Source organism: Crocodylus siamensis, chromosome 15, assembly GCF_052110815.1.
Source record: "Crocodylus siamensis isolate JL-2025a chromosome 15, ASM5211081v1, whole genome shotgun sequence".
Taxonomy (NCBI): Eukaryota; Metazoa; Chordata; order Crocodylia; family Crocodylidae; genus Crocodylus; species Crocodylus siamensis.
In genome coordinates, this window is record NC_143409.1 from 44706490 (window position 1) to 44724424 (window position 17935).

Genomic DNA, 17935 nt, shown 5'->3' on the forward strand with positions numbered 1-17935 from the left:
AGGGTTAGAAAAAGCAGAGCTGGGATGACCTCAAAAAGGACCCAAGCCCAGTTTGGTGACCCTCCCAGACCAATTCCCGGAGTCTCACTCGCTGCCCTTCCCTCTCATTTTAGCCCAGCAGTGGCACAAGGACCCTCCTCAGTTTCCTGGCCCCCCTCGCACTCACCTTGGGGTTAAAGGCAAGCGTTTTTGGATCGTTGGGGTCCACCACAGAGGGGTAAGGCTCAAAGATGATGCTTTTGCGTGGAGACTCCAGGGCAGCCCGACACATGGCCACAAGCAGGTCCACCACCTGGGGCAGAGGGAGAGGGGCTGAGAGGAGGAGGAGGGCAGGCACTGGGAGAAAGGCCCTGAGCTCTCTGTCACCCCTAATCACCCTCTGCTAGTCCCAGCCTCACAGGGGCCTGACCCTGGTCCCTCCCGAGTCACAGATTAGTTTTGCCTTCGGCTTCACGGGGAGCCAGCTCAGGCCCTGCTGCAAGATGCATGACAGAGGCTGCCTGTGTGGCAGTGAGCTGCTTCCACGGCACAGGGCCCTGCTCAGGAGCAGGGAGGGATCTGCTCTATACAAGGTAGGGAGAAGATGTCCGAGAAGCACCCCACGATGCAGTGCTCCTCCATGCTGACTCCAGTTTCTCCCAGCGCTGGGCTTGGGCTCCTGGAAAGAACAACTCCTCAGAGGGCTTCTTGCCTACCATAGAGACAGACCCCAGGCCACTACAGCTCTCCTGCTCCCCTAATTGCTCGCCCTCTCGTTAGATGGAGATGGCCCTTCTTAACCCTTCCTTCCCCTGCCCCCAGTGAAGTTCTTCACTTGGCGCCGGCACCTCTGCTCCTGTGGCCACCTCCTCCGCGGCCCCGGACATCACTCCTAGGGTGTAGAAGGAGAAGACGCACAGCTCCCGTGTACACACAGCCGGCTGCAGGGGAGACAAAAGCGACACTAGGGGTCAAAGGTAGGCTTGCGGGCAGGCCACTGTGGCACTTCCACATCGCTCTCCAGCCCTAGCTCCAAAGCCACGTGCAGTGAGACTGGAGAAAGGCCTGGTGTCTCCGCAATGCTGCTCTCACCCCCAGGGGCTGTGACCAGCACGTGCTGCTGGGAGGCTGTTCCCATACGCACTCTGGCAGCATGACCACACACTGATGCATCCTGGGAACCTGTTTTGTTTCTGCCTAGCGTGGCAATTGTGGGCTCCCGCCCGCGCTTTGCTGAGGGGCACAGAAACAACCATGGCTCTGCGACAATCCATCCGCCTTCTCCACACCTTCACCTGAGGGGCTCAGACAGCTTGGCGCAGGCGCCCGCACTGGCCAGCTGCAGCCCCCGGTGGCTGGCTACAGGAGGGTGCGAGCACAGTGGGGAAACTGAGGCCCAGGCTGACTGAGGCACAAGGAGGAGGGCAGATGAACACTTGTGTGCTGTTTATGAGTCAGACAGCAGAGGGCAGCAGCAGAACAGGCAACTTTCCCTCCGGCACAGGCCAGCGCAATGCACGCGCCATGCTCCATCCCCCAGGGAGACGTCCGGCCCCACCAGCCCAGGAGTGCTGGGGCGATAAAGAAGTACATGAGGGATGAGGAGGGGAAGGAAGGAGGTACCTTCCACCCCAGAAGCCAGGGTCTCTGCCTGACCAGGGTGCAGATGGATCATGATGGAGCAGCAGAGATTTCCCAACTCTGGTTGATCCACGGGACACCAGGCCTCCAGCCATGCCAAGGGCTCATCCTCTGCCCCAGGGGCACTTCTCCACCCTGGATGGGCAGACAGTGCCACGGGCACAGTCTGGGGCAGGCCGTACCTTGAGCATGGACCCGTTCTGGAAGACGTGCTGCTCGTCACACACCACGCAGTACTCGTTCAGGGTGGGGATCCGCTGCTCAGCGTACTTCATGATCTGCAGAGACGAAGCATGGGGGAGCAGGGTCAGGAAGAAACCCCAGCATCAGCCACCCTGCACCCCAAGGAAGATGCCAGGACAGGCAGTACCAGACCATGCAAAATCTCACACTTGGTGGGTACCACGTCATCAGGCAAATGGCAGGTCTGGGCTGCACTGGCTCTGTCCAGTCCCACCTGTTGTCTTAGCGACCAAGCTGGGCAGAGTTCACCTACACCCCATGGAGTTACACCCAAAGTGTAGGAGTTACACCTTCATGCACTTGGCCCCTATCGGTCAGCCACTGCCCTACCCCCATACACCTGAACTGAAAGGACCAGCAGCAGAACAGGCATGATCGGGGCAAGTCTGCAGAGCTCCTCATGTCCCAGCCTGGACTGACAGCTCCTCATGACCAGTGCCAGACACATTCACAGCATCCCATGACGAAGGAGCTCCTCTTGCTATTGCTGGACATGACTCCTGGCAGCCAGGTGGCAACCTGGATACCTGGGATGAAGGCTGGAGTCGTGGCCTGGGACATGGGAGCCCTGAGTACAACAGTGTATTGAATGTCTCCTGAGGCAACACACACTGATGAGTGTGCCCATGCCAGCCCTCAAACTCCACTGCCTCGCAAAGGAAACAATCAGTGGTGGCAGAACCATGTCCCTGACACCCCCAGATGGACCCACTTAGCTGTGAAGAGCAAAGCTATCTGTGGTACCAGCCCTGGCAGTCAGGGGCTCTGAACTGTGATGCACAGACCAGGTAGGAGCTCACTAAGGAGAAAGGAGGCCTGGCAGGGCCCTGACCTCCTCATGCCCTTGGAAGAATGGCCTTGAGTCCAGGCCTGGCAGCTCCAGACTCTGGGACAGTCTCAACTAACCCCTGTTAAAAATACCACATTTCTTCCTATGAAAACATGGCCTGAAATGTTCCCTGTCCACAGCAAGGAATACCCATGGTATGAAGATGACACTGCCGCATGGACCCAACCCTCCTCCATACTGAGGCACTTGGGGCTCTGATGCCACAGTTAGGGGCACAGTATAAAAACAAGTACAGCCAGGAGCAGGAACAAGACATATGTCTCTGAAGACAGGGGCCTGTGGACACAGGGTCTGCCCACTGGTCAGTACAACCTCTCCACCAAGAGGACAGTACCCACAAACCAGGGCAAATCATAGCCAGGAAGACTCCTGACTCCCATGACTTGAGGGAAGAGGATTAAAACAGGGAGTTCTCAGTGGGGCAGATGGTTTCCAGAGAGAGAGAGCCATGTTAGGGACTTGATTTACCTGGACGAGAAATCCATATTCCAGCGTGGGGATGTTCTTGCAGTGGCCACCAACCTATAGAGACCACACAAAGCAGACCCAGTCGTGTCACCCCCCAGCCCTTCCACACACCTTCCTGCCTTCCACTGACCCCACAGCCTCTTGGTGGGGAGATAAAGCTGGCAGCAGGGCTGAATTCACATCTCTCAGGCCACAGGCCTATTCAGAACATTTTGCCAGACTCGGAGAATGAGCCACCTTCGGGCCTTGCCCCCCATTTCTCCAAGTCTCAATCAGCATCGTATAAAATCCCACAGCTCCAAGGGACTCCAATATGCTTAGGGCCATTTGCATGGCTGAAATCTGCACTGAGCATCCATGCCAGGGCAGGCAGGACTCTTCTGCCCTCTCACACTGCTGGCAGGTGTTCAAACCATGCACCAGGCTGCCAACAGGCTGCCATGTTGTGGCAGAAGCAGCTGGTCGACTCCCCACCTCAATATCAGGGTGCCAAGAGTGGCTTCCTTGGGAAGAATAATGAGAGATCAAGGCTAGGAGGGAGCAAGAACTAGCTCAAGAAGGAGGCTTAGACTGAAGAGCCCAGTGTATTACTGTGGCTGAGTTCCCAGTCCAGCCAGGCCCCAGAGAGAGGGTGCATTCAATCTCCAACTCAGCGCCTCAGTGCTCTACTAATGACAGCAAGGTGATTTGGCCCATTCATGCTCCCACGGGGCACCGTGTAGGCAAAATACCCATCATCCTGCTCTGGATGCAGCCCCAGATCCCCAGAAGGACAGCAGACCTCAGCACCATCTTCTAGGCTGAAGGAAATGGCCAGGCACTCAATGCAACATTACTGCCAGGCCAAGCCAGGCTGACCTCAGTCTTATTGACCCCCAGATCTGGTCAAGCTGTTACAAGACACAGTCTCCCAGCCAAGATGGGATTCACCAACCCTTCAGCAAGGCACAGTGTGTGCTGCAGAGATATGATGCCATGGGGAGGGGAGGCCACCAGGGTACCTGGAGAGGGGACACCCCTCCAAATGCCTGGGAAATAGTGGGAGGACACCCTGGAGAAGCATGTTCAAAGAGCAGTGAGTGCAAAGTGCACCCAGAGCCAAGGGGGATGGAGAGGAAACCCACCAGGATGCTGAATGGGGCGACACCTGCCTGGGTGCTGGGTGGGTAGCCAAACACCTCCACCTTGGGGTTCTTCATGGTGCAGGAGATGGAACGGTTCATGAGGCGATTGACCCGGAGCTCTGGCACCCCCAGCTTGCCCTTCAGCATAGAGTCCTGGATGACGGGGAAGCTGGGAGACCTGGGAGGCAGAGGGAACCATAAGTGCCACCACAGAGCCTCCCACCCGTAGCTGACGGCTGAGCCTGGGGCTGGCCCCAAGTTGCCTAGAGGGCCAGAGCTATCACCACATGGCCACCTGGCACAGGGTTAAGGAAAGCCACTGCAGAGTGCCCCACAATCCCCTCAGGAAGAAGAACAGCAGGCCCCACTCCACAAAGGTGGGGAGGACTGAGCAATGTCCATCATTCACTGGACCCGGTGTATCAGCACAGCCCAGCGGGTGCAAAGGAAACCTGAGGCTGGACCTGGTCCCAAGAGGGGCAGCACCAGACACAGCCCTGATACAGCACCACCCACCCCGTGAAGGTCCCACATGGCTTCACAGAGTCCTTGCCCACTTTACAGCTAGGAGCGCACAGGTGATCTGTAGCCAAACTACACAGTAGGAAGAGGACCCATGCTGGTGAGGATATTGAAGCTCTTGGAAGGAAAAGGCAGGACATCCAAGAGAACCAATGAGTCTCTGAGCAGCAAATGAGGGGACTCACGCAGTATGGGGCAGGGGCACCCCAGCCCCACAGCTCTCACAGCACAAGTGGGAAGTAGTGATGGAGACAGGGGAGAGGGGCTGGGGGGAGCAGGGAGGGAGGGAAAGTAGAGAGAGGGGGAAGTGCAAGTCTGGGAGCACTAGCAGAAAACCCAGTTCAAAGGAAAGAGAGAGCCAGCCTGAAGACAGAGTTGTGCCCTGGAGGCCACTGCCTGAGTGGAAGTGCCTGGGGCAGCCTTACTTGGGGATGGGGGAGAAGATGCTGAGCCCTGCTCGGAATTTCTTGATGGTGCCGCTTGACTTGAACCAGCTGTGCCGCTTCTCCTGCTGGGTCTTCAGGAAATCGTTGCTGAGGTGTTTCCATTGCTGGGAAGTGAACATTCCCAGGATCCTGGGGGGGAAGGCAAACACGGAAACCCGGTCAGTCACTGCCAGGACCAAAGGAAAAATCATAAAGGCACCCAAAGACTGATCCACTCTGTGAGGCTGGACCCAGACAAATGCCAGCTCTGAAGGCTATGTGGAGGCCTTGTCTGATTCCTGATGGACTCCCACAAAACTCAAAGGGCCTGAATGTTTCTTGTGAGATTTTCTGCATTGCGTGGCCCATGAGTGGGGCTTTGTAAAGCCTACTACGCATATATAGGGCTATGCAGGCAACAGCCAGGCCTAGCGTGCTTGGTATGGAGTAGGCTTCTGCTCAGGGGAGGTCCAAGAGTCCAACAGCAGAGGACATGGCAGGTCAGGATGGAGGTGCATTGGCAAAACAATGAGGGAGGCAAGGCCCAAGGGGAGCTCCGGGTGAGGAGGAGGTCCGGGTCATCCAGGCCTTGGTCTCCTTCGCTGAGTTCTCTACCAAGGATGCCAGCCAGCGCCAGCTGCCTTGGGAGCTGGGCATCCAGCGATCATGCCCCACTTCACCTGGTTCCATTCAGCTTTGGCTGGCTTTGGCCTTGGGGTGGAAAGTGCCACATCCCTTACCAGTCCCCCATGCCAGCAAGTCCCATGACCAGACTCTGACTGCAGCACAGGACCGCAGCACATGATGCTGCCCCAGCCCACAACTGAGCAGTTAGGTCCCATGGGAATTCAAACAGAACCAGTGTCTTGGGGGTGTGCACCCAGGGCTGTGTTTCCCACTGGATTTTTGAGCCTCAGGGAGCCAGCAAGGAATGACATTTCCTCAAAATGAAGCCCCTTATCATTTTAGTCTCTGGTTCCTCAAGGCAGGATGGTGGTCCTGGTCCTGGCAGTCCAATAAACATAGATGAAGCAGAGCCCAAGCCCTGCCTTGAGCCCACCCCTCTGCACTAACAGGCTCTTAGCTCCCACCCTGAGTGCAATGCATTTTACAGTGTTGATCTCCAAGTCCTTACTTTTTCAGCTGAAGACCCAATCCAAACCCCTCCTTATTGGATGGCTGGAAAACCTCGATGGACGGTTCTGCAGAGAGAGCAGAAGCAGCAGGCATTGGTCTCAAGCTGCCTGCCGTTTCCATAGATCGCTCCCCATTGCCCTCGCCTGTTTAAGTGCAAGTGAAATAGAAGGGGTGGGGGCACAGAGTTTCCACTGTGGGGCTCCTGCCCCAAGAAACCTAATCCCAGGAACCTCCCAGCCCTAACAGAAGGGCTGGAAGGTCCCAAGGTGAGGCTACATTTCCCATCAACTCCTTGAGGTGATTCTGAGCAAGGTAAACATGGCTGGCCTACTGCAGCCCTCCCCCAGCCTGTGTTTGCACTCACCGGGTCCATCTAGGTACTGGGAGAGTGAGAACCGCAGCCTCAAGATGATGGGCTCGGTCCGTAGGACCTTCCAGGCGGTCGACACCTCCTCCTGCAGAGAGAATCAGAGCATCATCGCCACTTGCTATGGGACAGCAGAGATATCCAGGGCCCAGCTTCCCTCGCACCATTCACCAGACAGCAACAGACCAAGAGCCTGATACTGATAAGTACTGATCACCTGCTGCTCTTGTTGGGGTGTTCACCCTGCAGAAGCATTAGGGAGTGACAGAAGACTGGAGACAGCATTGACGCCTGTCTCTGACTGCTACCTGTGGGGTCAACCACTTTCCCAGTGTGCTGAGGCACATCCTAGTCCCACTGCTGCTACAGTCTGACTGCCCAAAAGGGTGCTCTCCCCTATCCCTGGGATTCCCAAAGTGTAGAGTGACTCCCAGGTTCACAGCAACACCCTGACTATAGACAGGGGCAGCAAATGGCTCATCCACCTCCATCTCCATGTGTGGTGACCCTCTTCCGGGACTCTCCTCAGGCAACAGAAGTCAGAAATGTCCCTAGTCAACAATTACTCAGTCCCTGGACTCACGGAGTAAGGAATGAGTAGAGTCCCCTGGACCTGGCCCATTAATGACAATAGTGAAGCAATGAGTGCATTTGTAATTTCTGAATGCATAAATTCTCTGGAAACTATGGATGTTTTCATCCAGATGTAGTGAAGCCAGGGAACAGGTGTATCTAGAAAAGCCACACAACTATGACATTGAAATCTGAGATCTTACTGCAAACCCAGGGAAGACTGGCTTTCTGAGGGTGTACAGGATAGCTTTGTAGGAGGGCTCTGCATCTTGCTATCAACCACTGGAAGCCAGGACACTGAAGAGCTTGCAAACAGAGAGGGCCCTGCACAATGCACCCATGGAAATCTCCAGGACTACTCACATCCAGGAAGCTGATATTAACATGGAGGTCAATGTCCACATCATCAATGGTCCCATATTCTCTGCAAAGAGACACACAATAGGTGTAAGGGGGGTTGGATATATGGAGTCATCACCATCGCACAAAGAATTTCTATAAGGTTCTTCCCATCATCCTAGGCCTGGTGGGCAGATTCAGTAGCCTTTGTCTAGTTACAGGTATCACACAAACCCATAATTAATGCAGTGGGTGGGCACAGAACTACCCAAAGCACACATAGTAGCTCTGTCATTCACCCACAGGTCACTTACAACCCTCAGCAACCCATGTAACACAAAAAACAGTGTTCCCACAGCACACCCACATCACAGTCCCCATGTCACACACCTCAGCCACCATGCTGCACACACACCATGTTCCCACATCATGCACCCCCACCACATCACATGCACAGCAGTGCCCTTTATGCATCGGACAATCCACAGCCTCCCATGCACACAACAGTGCCACCAGCATTACACTACAGTAGCTTATGAGACAGACAAAACTGATTCGGCATGTGGGAAAAGTGTAGCATGCCCTTGCACATAACAATAGCCAAATCTGCACCCTGAGCTGGAGACCAGCTTGAATCCAGCAGCATGAAATCCTGGCGGAAAAGACTGTCTCTCTGTCCCGTGTTTATACAGTGCCTTGCACCAATGAGCCTTGCACCAACAGGTCCTTGACCAGTGCTTGTAGCTGCTAGTGCAAAACAACCAACCAACAATGGGAGTGTGTAACAGAGCACAGGGTGCTCTGTTACTAGCAGGGGCCTGAGCGGCAGCTAGGCAGCTTGCAGCTGCCTGCAATGCCAATTAGGCAGAGTAGCCTGATTGGAAGCAGGGCCCATCTGTGCTCTATAAGAGCTGATCCCTGAACTGCAAAGAGGCAGCAATTTGCTGCTGCAGCTGAAGGAACAACATCCTTGGAAGTAAGGGCTAGGGCTATGGGCACGAGGAGGCCCCATGCTCCTGGGTATGACAGAAAACTGTGCCCTGCTGGGGATGGGTGGCCTGGTGGGACTGTCCATGGTGGAACAGTTCCCCATAAATGCCAGGCCAGTTACCACCCTGGTGAAAGCAAGTATGGGGCCTTCTAAACCCAGCCCCACATCTCTGGTAGGTGAGATCGAGCAGGGGGAGCCCAGACTCACTGAGAGTACTGAGGTCGGTGGAGGGACCCGTGGCAGTTCCCGGACTTTGCAGTGGAGGTCTGAGGCTGCATAATCCTCAGTGTGGATATAGGAGCCAGTGTGAAACTCCATGGGGGTGGGGCCTTGAGCCTTGGGGAGCTATTAAGAAAGTGCCCAGGGCCAGGGATAAGGAGGTTGCCCAGGGAGGGCTTGGGGACTGGGCTCGGAGCCCCAAGATTGTGGGGGGGGGGAGGTTGCAGCACCAAGACTGTGTGTGTGAAGAGAAAACCCAGTGCTAGCTAGCTGGAGGAAACATCAGCGAGGCATGGGATATGATAAGAGGAGGTCAGAGTCGTATACATAGGCCTTTGTCATCAGGGCAGATAAATGGGCAGCCTCCCGCCTGATTAACATCAAGGCTTGGCAGGCAAGGAGGCAGGCGGCTGGCCCCAAGACAAGTGGGTGGGCCCAGGTTTAGACCAGCCCTGGGATGCCCACTTGTTACAGAGTGGTAATAGAGCCTTTCTGGCCAGCCCTGCCCAGAGTAGGCAGGTGTATGGGCTCCTTCTTTCTACCTGTTATGGGGTATGTATGGCCCCGTCCAAAGCACCCAGAATCCCCTGGGGCAAAGCTGCATGTCTTGCAGTTGCAGTGCTCCACTGTCCACCAGGCCAGGGAAAAGGTGGATGAAAGGGAGGGATTGAACAGGAGTCTGTGCCCATGGGATTCAGTGACAAAAGACTGGGGCCTTCTCCCTGCCCTCCCTAACACATCAGGGAGGTTGGATTAGCCTACCCTCTGGAGTAACCTTGTGCCTGAGTTGGGAGTAATGTCTGCCTCCATGCTGTAACCCCATACAGAGCATAGCACAACACAGCTCTCAGGTCTGGACTGTTTTGGGCAGGGCGGGAGGGGGGCTCTGGGCCCTGCCACTGCTAAAATCACGGTACACTCATTGCCATCTTCAGCTCCTTCTCACTCAGGGGAGAAGTATCCCTTGCCCTACAAGTAAGCCTGCAAGCCTGGGATGAAACCTGGCCTGGGCCTCTTGCCCAGAGCAGTGGCATGTATGAGGATCTACCAGCTGCAACTCCATGCGCCCGGGTCCTGTGGTAAAAACTGTTTGCCTCTTTCCAACTGCAGATGCTAAAACTGTCCAGGGCATGAAGTTTCCACCCGCCGTAGCTGACTGATGTTTCTACTTCACAAGGCAGAAGAGTAGTTGGCATGCCCTGGGCTGCCCACAATTCCTCACAAATATGTTCCCTCTTTCCACTCTCCCCTTATGTCCTTTATGGGCTGCTTCTGATTTACAAAGATGCTGAATAAGATCCTGCTGCTCTTTCGCTGCAGCTATATTTAGGCAGGTGGGGAACGACGAACTTATTGTAATAACAGCAGAGCAGGGCTTGGGCTGTTCCCCCTCTCCCTGGGCTCATGTCTGCTGTCAGATCCTTCGGGTTCCTGCACCTCAGGATACTTCATCAGCTGGAAACGGGGGATCAACACTGTCTTAGTCCTTCACAGAGCATCAGAAAAAGTCTCCTGTATCCCAAGCCCAGTAGACCTGGCCTTGCCTTGATCGTGCATTGGATATGTCTCTAGCACAGTCCAGAGGTCTGACTGCAGATCAAGTCAATACACTCAGGATTGTTTTAACCTAGCAAGCTTAGGAGCTGACTAACAGGCTAATCACAGCAGGGCAGGAAACATCATTCCTGCCCTGGAACAATGAGTTGGAAACATCACAGCAGGGCTGTGAAACACCCACAGCAGGGCTGGAAACATTGTTCCTGCCCAAGCTAAGTGCTCAGTGTCTGTCACAGTTATCCTGCTACTGGTACTTGAGTCTACACAATATGCAGCCTCACCTCTGGATTGCAGAGCACAGAGACCCTTGGGGTTTGGACAGATGACCTGTTTATATCAGTGTAACCAGCCTGCACTTCAGTAAAGGCTGTAAACAAGGAGCAGACAGACAATGTAAACCAGTGATTCTCAGCCAGGATCCCATGACATCCTGGGGTGCCTTGAAAGTCTTTCAAAGGGTCTGTGGGGTGCTGCACAATGTTAGGACTGTTAGGTGAAACATGATTCACAAGATACACCCAGAGATTTCAAATAGGAATCCATAATGTTGAAAACTTTCTGGCTTGTTGTGGTCTCTCCGAGTTCTTTGCAACAGAAGAATTGTGATTGTTCTATTTTTTCTGTAGTCAAATATGAATGAAGGGCGCCTCAAATCTATAGAGGAGTGCCCTGAGTCTAAAAAGGTTGAAAACCATTGATATAAACCACTACAGCTGTGTAAGTTGAACTGTAGAATCGCTCCAGGAAAAAAATCAGAGGTAAAATTGCAATGGTGTTTGTGGCATCTGTCTGCTTCTATTCTGAAGTAACTGTTTGCTCAGACCAAACAGGTTTCTCATAGAAGGTATGTGCTCCTCTCAGGGATGGTGCTACACTTTGATCTCCTGCTGGGGCAGACCCCTGAGTCCTGAGAACAATGGATCCACGAGGACAAGACTGACATCGTGCAGGGCAAGTGATGGTGATTCAGACCCCTTGCACAGAGTAGACCACACTGTGGATCTACAGCTGAGCTGGGCAGGGGTTCACAGCACCCAGTGGAGATCAAACCAGCCTCCTCTCCCCAAGCCCATGCACCAGGGTAGCCTGTGAGGATGAGCTGCAGGCCCTCATTTACAGCTGGACACCTCTGCTGCAGTCACAGGCTCTGGATAAGCTAACAGGAGAGGAGGAGACCTGACCCAAACCCTGCCTCCCCATTACTGGGGAAAGCTCTCTGGAGGGACTGTGACTATGCTAACAGACAGACTCTGCTCCTGGTAAAATGTAGCTGTCCCCATCTCCCCTGGCCACTGCCCTTCCCCTGACATGAAGTACATCTGCTGGAGCTTCCTGAAAGGCAGAGGCAGGGGCAGGTCCAAGGTAGGTGCAGTGGTGCAGTTGTGTGCCCTCTGATTCCTCCTTCACCCAAAATTTAAAACTACCTACCTGAGAGAGGCAGCAGCATTTCTATTCAGGCTGTTCTGAGAATCAACTGGTTTTTTATCCCTTCCCTGATTCCTGCTAATCTCTCTCCACTCCATAGGTGTTAATGACCCTCTCTCCTTTTCAATGGTCTTTGATGTTCCACTATTCAAACTATCCTTTCTTCTTCAATTTTGCTATCTGTTATCCAACCTTGGTACTGTCTCTCTTCTATTTCACAGCTCTGCAGACGGTTTTTGGCTCTAGCTAAAACCTTAATGCAGGTGTGGCAAGAATAACTCAGATGGGAATGTGACTGACAGTGAAGTTTTGGAGGTAGCCTCAAGGTGCTCAAGACTAGATTTTGTTTTATGAATCTGAATAAGAGATGTACATTTAACTGTAATGACTGCAGGACTAATGAGGTAATATCTTTTGACAATTTGGGCTATCTTTTGCCTAGTGTGTTGTGTTTTGTTTAACTTCATATATATAATCCAGCAAATTAGTGCACATTCCAATACTTGTTTATTTTTCCTTTGATCCTAAACTAAATAATATCATGCTAGCCTCCTAGCATATTAGTAAAGCATATAGTTTCTCTTTAGCTGGAAAATATATGTGCTGTGTTACATGTGATATTGTCCCGTATCATCTGCGCACCACTTTTCAAAATCCTAGATCAGCTTATAGGCAGAGAGGCCTTCCCTGGCACAGCTCTGCCTGTCCACTGCAGTTTCCAGTCAGCCCCACAGATGTTTTTCCAGCGCACCCAGGAGACCAGTTTTCACAGCCCAGACCTGCTGCTTGGTGGGGACAGTGCATGACACATCTCCAGCAGCAGCCACACTTTCTGAAGATCCCTGTGTCCCCAGTCTGTCTACTGGACCCACAGAAAAGGAATACCTCCCATCTGTGACTCTCTTCCTTCTAGGCAGAGAGGGGCTGGCACCTCACCCCAGACCTTAGCAGCCCAGACAAAGTGCGATCCAAACACAACCCAGACCTCTCCCTGCTCCTAACAATGCTGCACCGATACCCTGCACTGCTGCAGAACTACTATGAGATGCAGAGATGTGCACCTCGGAGCATATAAACTGTCCCCTGCTGGCCACCTCTAATCTGTGCACTCTCAGAGCAGCCAACAGCACAGGAATGAGAGAAGCAGCCAGCTCGGGAAGTCCAGGAGGCAGGAGGCGGCAATACCCACCTGACAGACACCGAGTTCTCGCTGTAGATCTCCTTCACGGCCTCAATGTCGGCATCCAGCTGCGGGTGTCGGTACAGGTCTGCCGCACATGTCCCCTGCAAGCACAGCACCCAGGCTGGTGATGGGAGGGGAATGTGCACCCACAGCCAGCAGTGGCTGCAGCCAGCAAAAGGGGGGCTCAGCCAGGCCTTTCCCAGATACTTGCCCTCAGGCGAAGCCAGGGACTGGGACAGTAATGGTAGGGGCTGCAGAGCGGGACCAAGGTGCATCTGCTGAGGCCTGGAGCTTGGATAGCAGAGGGCAGGATCAGATGGCAATGGGAGAGGTTGTCTGACCTGAGGGGCACCCCAGCACCTACCTCTCAGCAACACCATGAGACTAATTTCTCACAGGTACCAGCATCATTGGAACAGAGGGTGAGAGAAAGGAAGAATACTGCCATGTGCCCTGTTAGTGGAGCAGCCAGGGCTGAGGGCCCAGCAGGGGATGCTGAGATGCTACTGAAACGCTTGGGAAGAGATCTAAGTAGAGAGCATCTTCCCCCAGAGCTCTCCAGCTCCTCCCAGCATTGTTTCCAGGGCTCTGTCCTGATTCAGGCACATGTTAGCACAGTTTCAAGAGCAAAGTGGACTGATGGACCATGCCCTTCCCACTACTGCTCTTGGAAATCACTGTGCTGTTACCATCCAGTGCCTCTCCCAGGCTCAGACCAGAGCTCTCCATGCACTATCCTGACAGACACAGTACTAAACCTCATGCCAGCCAGAGTCTTTGGGCCAAGGAGGTGTCAGCTGTGGATGTGCGTTGGGAGATAAGCACATGCCTCCTTACCTGGACTCCATACAGGAATTCTTCAGATTCATTGTCCCCATCCGAATCATCATCCGTCCAGTACTGGCCTTTGATGTCCTGAAAGAAGGGGCCAGTATTAGAATTGACAAGGCACAGAAGAAGCAGCAGGGCCTAGAGTCACTTCAGCTGTACTCAGTTTGGCATAGCAGCCATCAAAGAAGCAACTCAGACTAGAAGAGTTTAGCATGGGCAAGGACTGTGCAGAGGGGACCCAAGCATGTGCCTTCATCACCATGTCTGTGTGGCCTTTGTTGCCAGTTTCTCCAAGTGCCTCACCATTTATCCTCTGCCTCATGCGAATGGTTAGAGGACAAGAGGGCAAGCCTTACAAGGAGAGGCTGAAAGACATGGCACTCTTCAGCCTGGAGAAGCATAGGCTTAGGAGTGACTTGGTGGCAGCCTATAAGTACATAAGGGGTGTGCACCGGGAACTGGGAGAATGACTGTTCACCAGGGCACTCCATGGGAAGACTAGGTCCAACAGTCACAAACTCTTGGAAGACCGTTTTAGGCTGGACATAAGGAAAAACTTCTTTACTGTCCGAGTCCCCAGGGCCTGAAATAGACTTCCCCCAGAGGTGGTGCAGGCACCTACGCTGGTTTCCTTTAAGAAATACTTGGATGCCTATCCTGCTGGGATCATTTGACCCCTGCTGACTGCCTGCCCTTTGGGAAGAGCTGGACCCAATGATCTTGCAAGATCCCTTCCAGCCCTAATGTCTATGAAATCTATGAATTTGGTGGTCTGACCACTGGACCCTTCTTCCAAGCAAGCTCTGGGACTTGTTCAACAGTGATCTGGCTTGCACACTTAAGGGACAAAAGCAAGCAGAGCCAGTGCCAAAGGCAGGAGAAGACCTACAGAATTCATTACGCTGCCACATTCGTGCTTCCCCAGTAAACACATGTCCAGTCAAGGAAGCACCCAGATGAAGAAAGGCTTGTGGAAACATGCCTTGTTTTCCATAAAGAGAGAAAAGGAGCTTTCCTTAGTTTTGCCTTAGCAGTATCAGATATGTCCTCAGGCTGGAGTTCATACATGTAGGAATCAGAGACATGATTAGATTAACTACAAGGAGATACTGAACCTTTAACAAAAAGAGCATTTTTTCCCCCTTGTGTACTGACATTTGATAACTCAAATGTAATCAGTGCTAACTAAGCCCTCTGCCCCCACATTTATATACCAGGCATTTGCTCCTAATTTCATGTAACTGAACACGCATTAATCTTGTGCTGTTCTAGTTTTTACACTTTGCTGTCACCTCCTGATCCATTGTAAATTGTCCCATAGACACCAGGCTCTCCATTCACTACTGTTGGGGTTAGCACCCAGGTCACTGGCAGCTACCGAGCTCACTCGATGGAAGACTGGCTCTAGGGAAACATTTGATGTATTTTTAGTTTCCTTTGATGCAATTGGTCTGCTGGACATAAGGAGCAAGCATCTTATTTGATCAGACAAATGCTCCTCTGACCACCTCTGCTTGAAAATGAACCCTGATACATAAGATTTTCAAAAGCACTTAAGTCCCTTAGGACCCAAAGTGAAAAGTAATGAGACTTCTAAGCCACCTATGTGCATTTGAAAATATTGCTTGCTGTCTGGGTTATCAGAAACCCACTAGTCCTCCATGGAGTCTTTTTGGCAAAAGAAGGAAAGAGGTAGTAAGCTGTGCTAGTCAGAAGGCAGGGTAGATATGCACCTTTATAGACTAACTAAATAAGGTATATAAATGAGCACAAGCTTTTGTAGGCTGAAATTCACTCCATCAGATGCTGAAAAGCAGAAAAAACAAACTTTATCTTTTAAAGTAGCAAAAACAAGCAGAGAAAAATTCTTGTGGGGAAAAAACACCCTTTGGGGGTGTCTGGATGCATCAGACATGAGCCAGACCAAGCCAGGCACAAACTACATTTTACAAGGAGCTGGCGCAGGTCTCTGCTAAAGAAACTAATGCCCTTTTTCCCCACCTCACGTATGTGCAGCAATGACAACCCCTCCCAGCTTCTATTACAGTCTATTGAGGCTGTAAGTTCTACAGACTGTAAAATGTACAGCTCCTAGCACCACGGAGCCTTTCCTTCTGTTGCAGTGAGGGCAGGGGGGATCGCTAGATGCAATCAATCAAAAGTTTATTATAATTGATGCTAGAATAATTGTTAATAAACCAGCATGGATTATCACTAGCAGTCAACAACTGGATGCATTAAGCGCAAATCACGCTACACCAATTTGATTTCCTTCTTTGCTAGGGTAACCAGTTTGGTGGATGAGGGAAATGCGATGGACATAATGCACCTGGACTTTAGTAAGGCTTGTGGCATAGTCCCACATGACATCCTTGGAAGTTAACTAAAAATAAAAAATGAGGCTAGAGAGAATTCCTATTAGGCAAATACATAATTGGTTGAATATCCACAAGCCAAAAGTAACTAGAAATGGATCAATGTCAGAATGGCAGGAGGTCTCAAGTGGGCCATCACAGTGGTCTATTCTGGGTCTGATGCTGTTTAACGTTTGTATTAATGGCTTGGATGCAGAACTGAAGAGTTTCCTAATCAAGTTTGCACATGGTACAAAACTGGGAGGAGATGCAGACACTTTGGAGGACAAGATCAGACGTGAAAAGGAGACTGATAAATTAGAGAACCAGGCTAGAGACAACAAAATGAAATTCAGCCAAGACAGATGTACAATGCTACACTAAGGGAAAAAACCCAAATGCACAAACACAGAACTGGGGATAACAGGTTAGGCAGTGACATAGCTGAGAAGGATCTGGGGGTTATGGCAGATCAGTGGCATAATGATGTGCCATGCACGGGGGCGGCAGCAGCTTGCAGCTACTGCCTCACCACTGGCACAATCATGCAGCGGCAGTGGCAACCATTTTTTAGCACCCGCTCCCAGAGCTGGCACCTGGGATGGCCTCCGGTCACCCCACACTGGTTAACCCACTGCTGTGGATAACAAACACAATGTACGTCAGGAGGGCAAAGCTGCCACAAAAACCACAAATGCAAGTTTGGGCTGTGTTCAGCAAAGCACTGTATGGAAGACAGGGGAGGTGTCACTGTACGCAGTGCTGGCCAGGCCCCAGCTGGACTACCCCGTGTGGTTCTGGGCACCCCATTATCAGAAGGATGTGGAGAAACTGGAGAGGATCCAAAAGTGAGCAACAAAGGATAAGAACATAAGAACTGCCATTTACTGGGTCAGACTATAGGTCCATCTTGCCGGCTGTCCTGTGCCATAGTGGCAAAGTGTGGATGCTGAAAGGGAGAGTGAACAGGATACAGCTCAGGTTTTTTTCCACAGTTCCTCTCTCGCTCGCAGCCGCCAGCATTTAAAGTCGAGGAAGTTCTGGTTTGGAGGCTGTGCCCCGAACTCCTGTGCCCCATAGCTGCTGATGCCACTTTTCTCCAAGACTGTGTCCAATCCTTTTTTTAACAAAGGAGCTGGCACGCGAACTGTACGAGGACCGATTGAGAGCACTCGGGATGTTCTGTTTGGAGAAAACGAGATTAAGGTGGGAGGGACATGGGAAAAGTTTCCAAATACTGGAAAGGCTGCCATAAAGGACAAAGAGAGCAACTGTCCCCTGCTCAGAGCCAAAATCATGGGGGGAGAGCCAAAATCCTCGTACGCCACAAGCAGCAGAGAGCAGGATTAGGCCCGTAATGGACCACGTTTCTGGCCATTGGTGTTAGGAAGCTCCATCTAAACGCTCTGCGATGTTTGCGGGCACCTCTTCATTGCCATAGGGTCTGACTGCCCTCCCATCTATGCCCTGTTCCTTCAGGGAGGACAGGCTCACAGAAGATAAAGGCAAGGTTTGGAGAAAGGAAAGGGAGAAGGAGGAAAGAAAGGGATGAGCAAGAGACAAGCAAAAGCCTGTGAAGGAGGAAGGAGGTGAGTCTGTTCTGCTGTGGGGCAAAGAAAGTGCTCTGATGAGAGATGGAAAAGAGACTAGAAGCGAGACAAGAAAAGCAGCGCTGGGCGAGGTTGTGAGGCTAGCGTGACAGACAGA

General features: G+C 52.3%; 1 protein-coding gene across 7 annotated transcripts in view; it reads right to left on the reverse strand.

The window, feature by feature from the left end:
- PARP6 (poly(ADP-ribose) polymerase family member 6) overlaps window positions 1–17935 on the reverse strand; it is a 46198-nt gene that overhangs the window by 15242 nt on the left and 13021 nt on the right. For 5 of the 7 annotated variants that reach the window (XR_016439339.1, XM_090029109.1, XM_090029108.1 and 2 more), the window contains exons 3-13: window positions 13881–13958; window positions 13050–13144; window positions 7693–7753; window positions 6754–6844; window positions 6388–6454; window positions 5253–5402; window positions 4306–4483; window positions 3182–3235; window positions 1803–1898; window positions 828–920; window positions 167–292 (exon numbers count right to left, since the gene is read on the reverse strand). Coding sequence is in view for 6 of the 7 variants with exons in the window: in XM_090029109.1 (XP_089885235.1) it covers window positions 167–292; window positions 828–920; window positions 1803–1898; window positions 3182–3235; window positions 4306–4483; window positions 5253–5402; window positions 6388–6454; window positions 6754–6844; window positions 7693–7753; window positions 13050–13144; window positions 13881–13958 (1089 nt within the window). In the remaining variant the exon portion in view is untranslated. The remainder of the gene's footprint in view (window positions 1–166; window positions 293–827; window positions 921–1802; window positions 1899–3181; window positions 3236–4305; window positions 4484–5252; window positions 5403–6387; window positions 6455–6753; window positions 6845–7692; window positions 7754–13049; window positions 13145–13880; window positions 13959–17935) is intronic. The other 2 variants (XM_090029111.1, XM_090029110.1) reach the window with 1 other exon arrangement.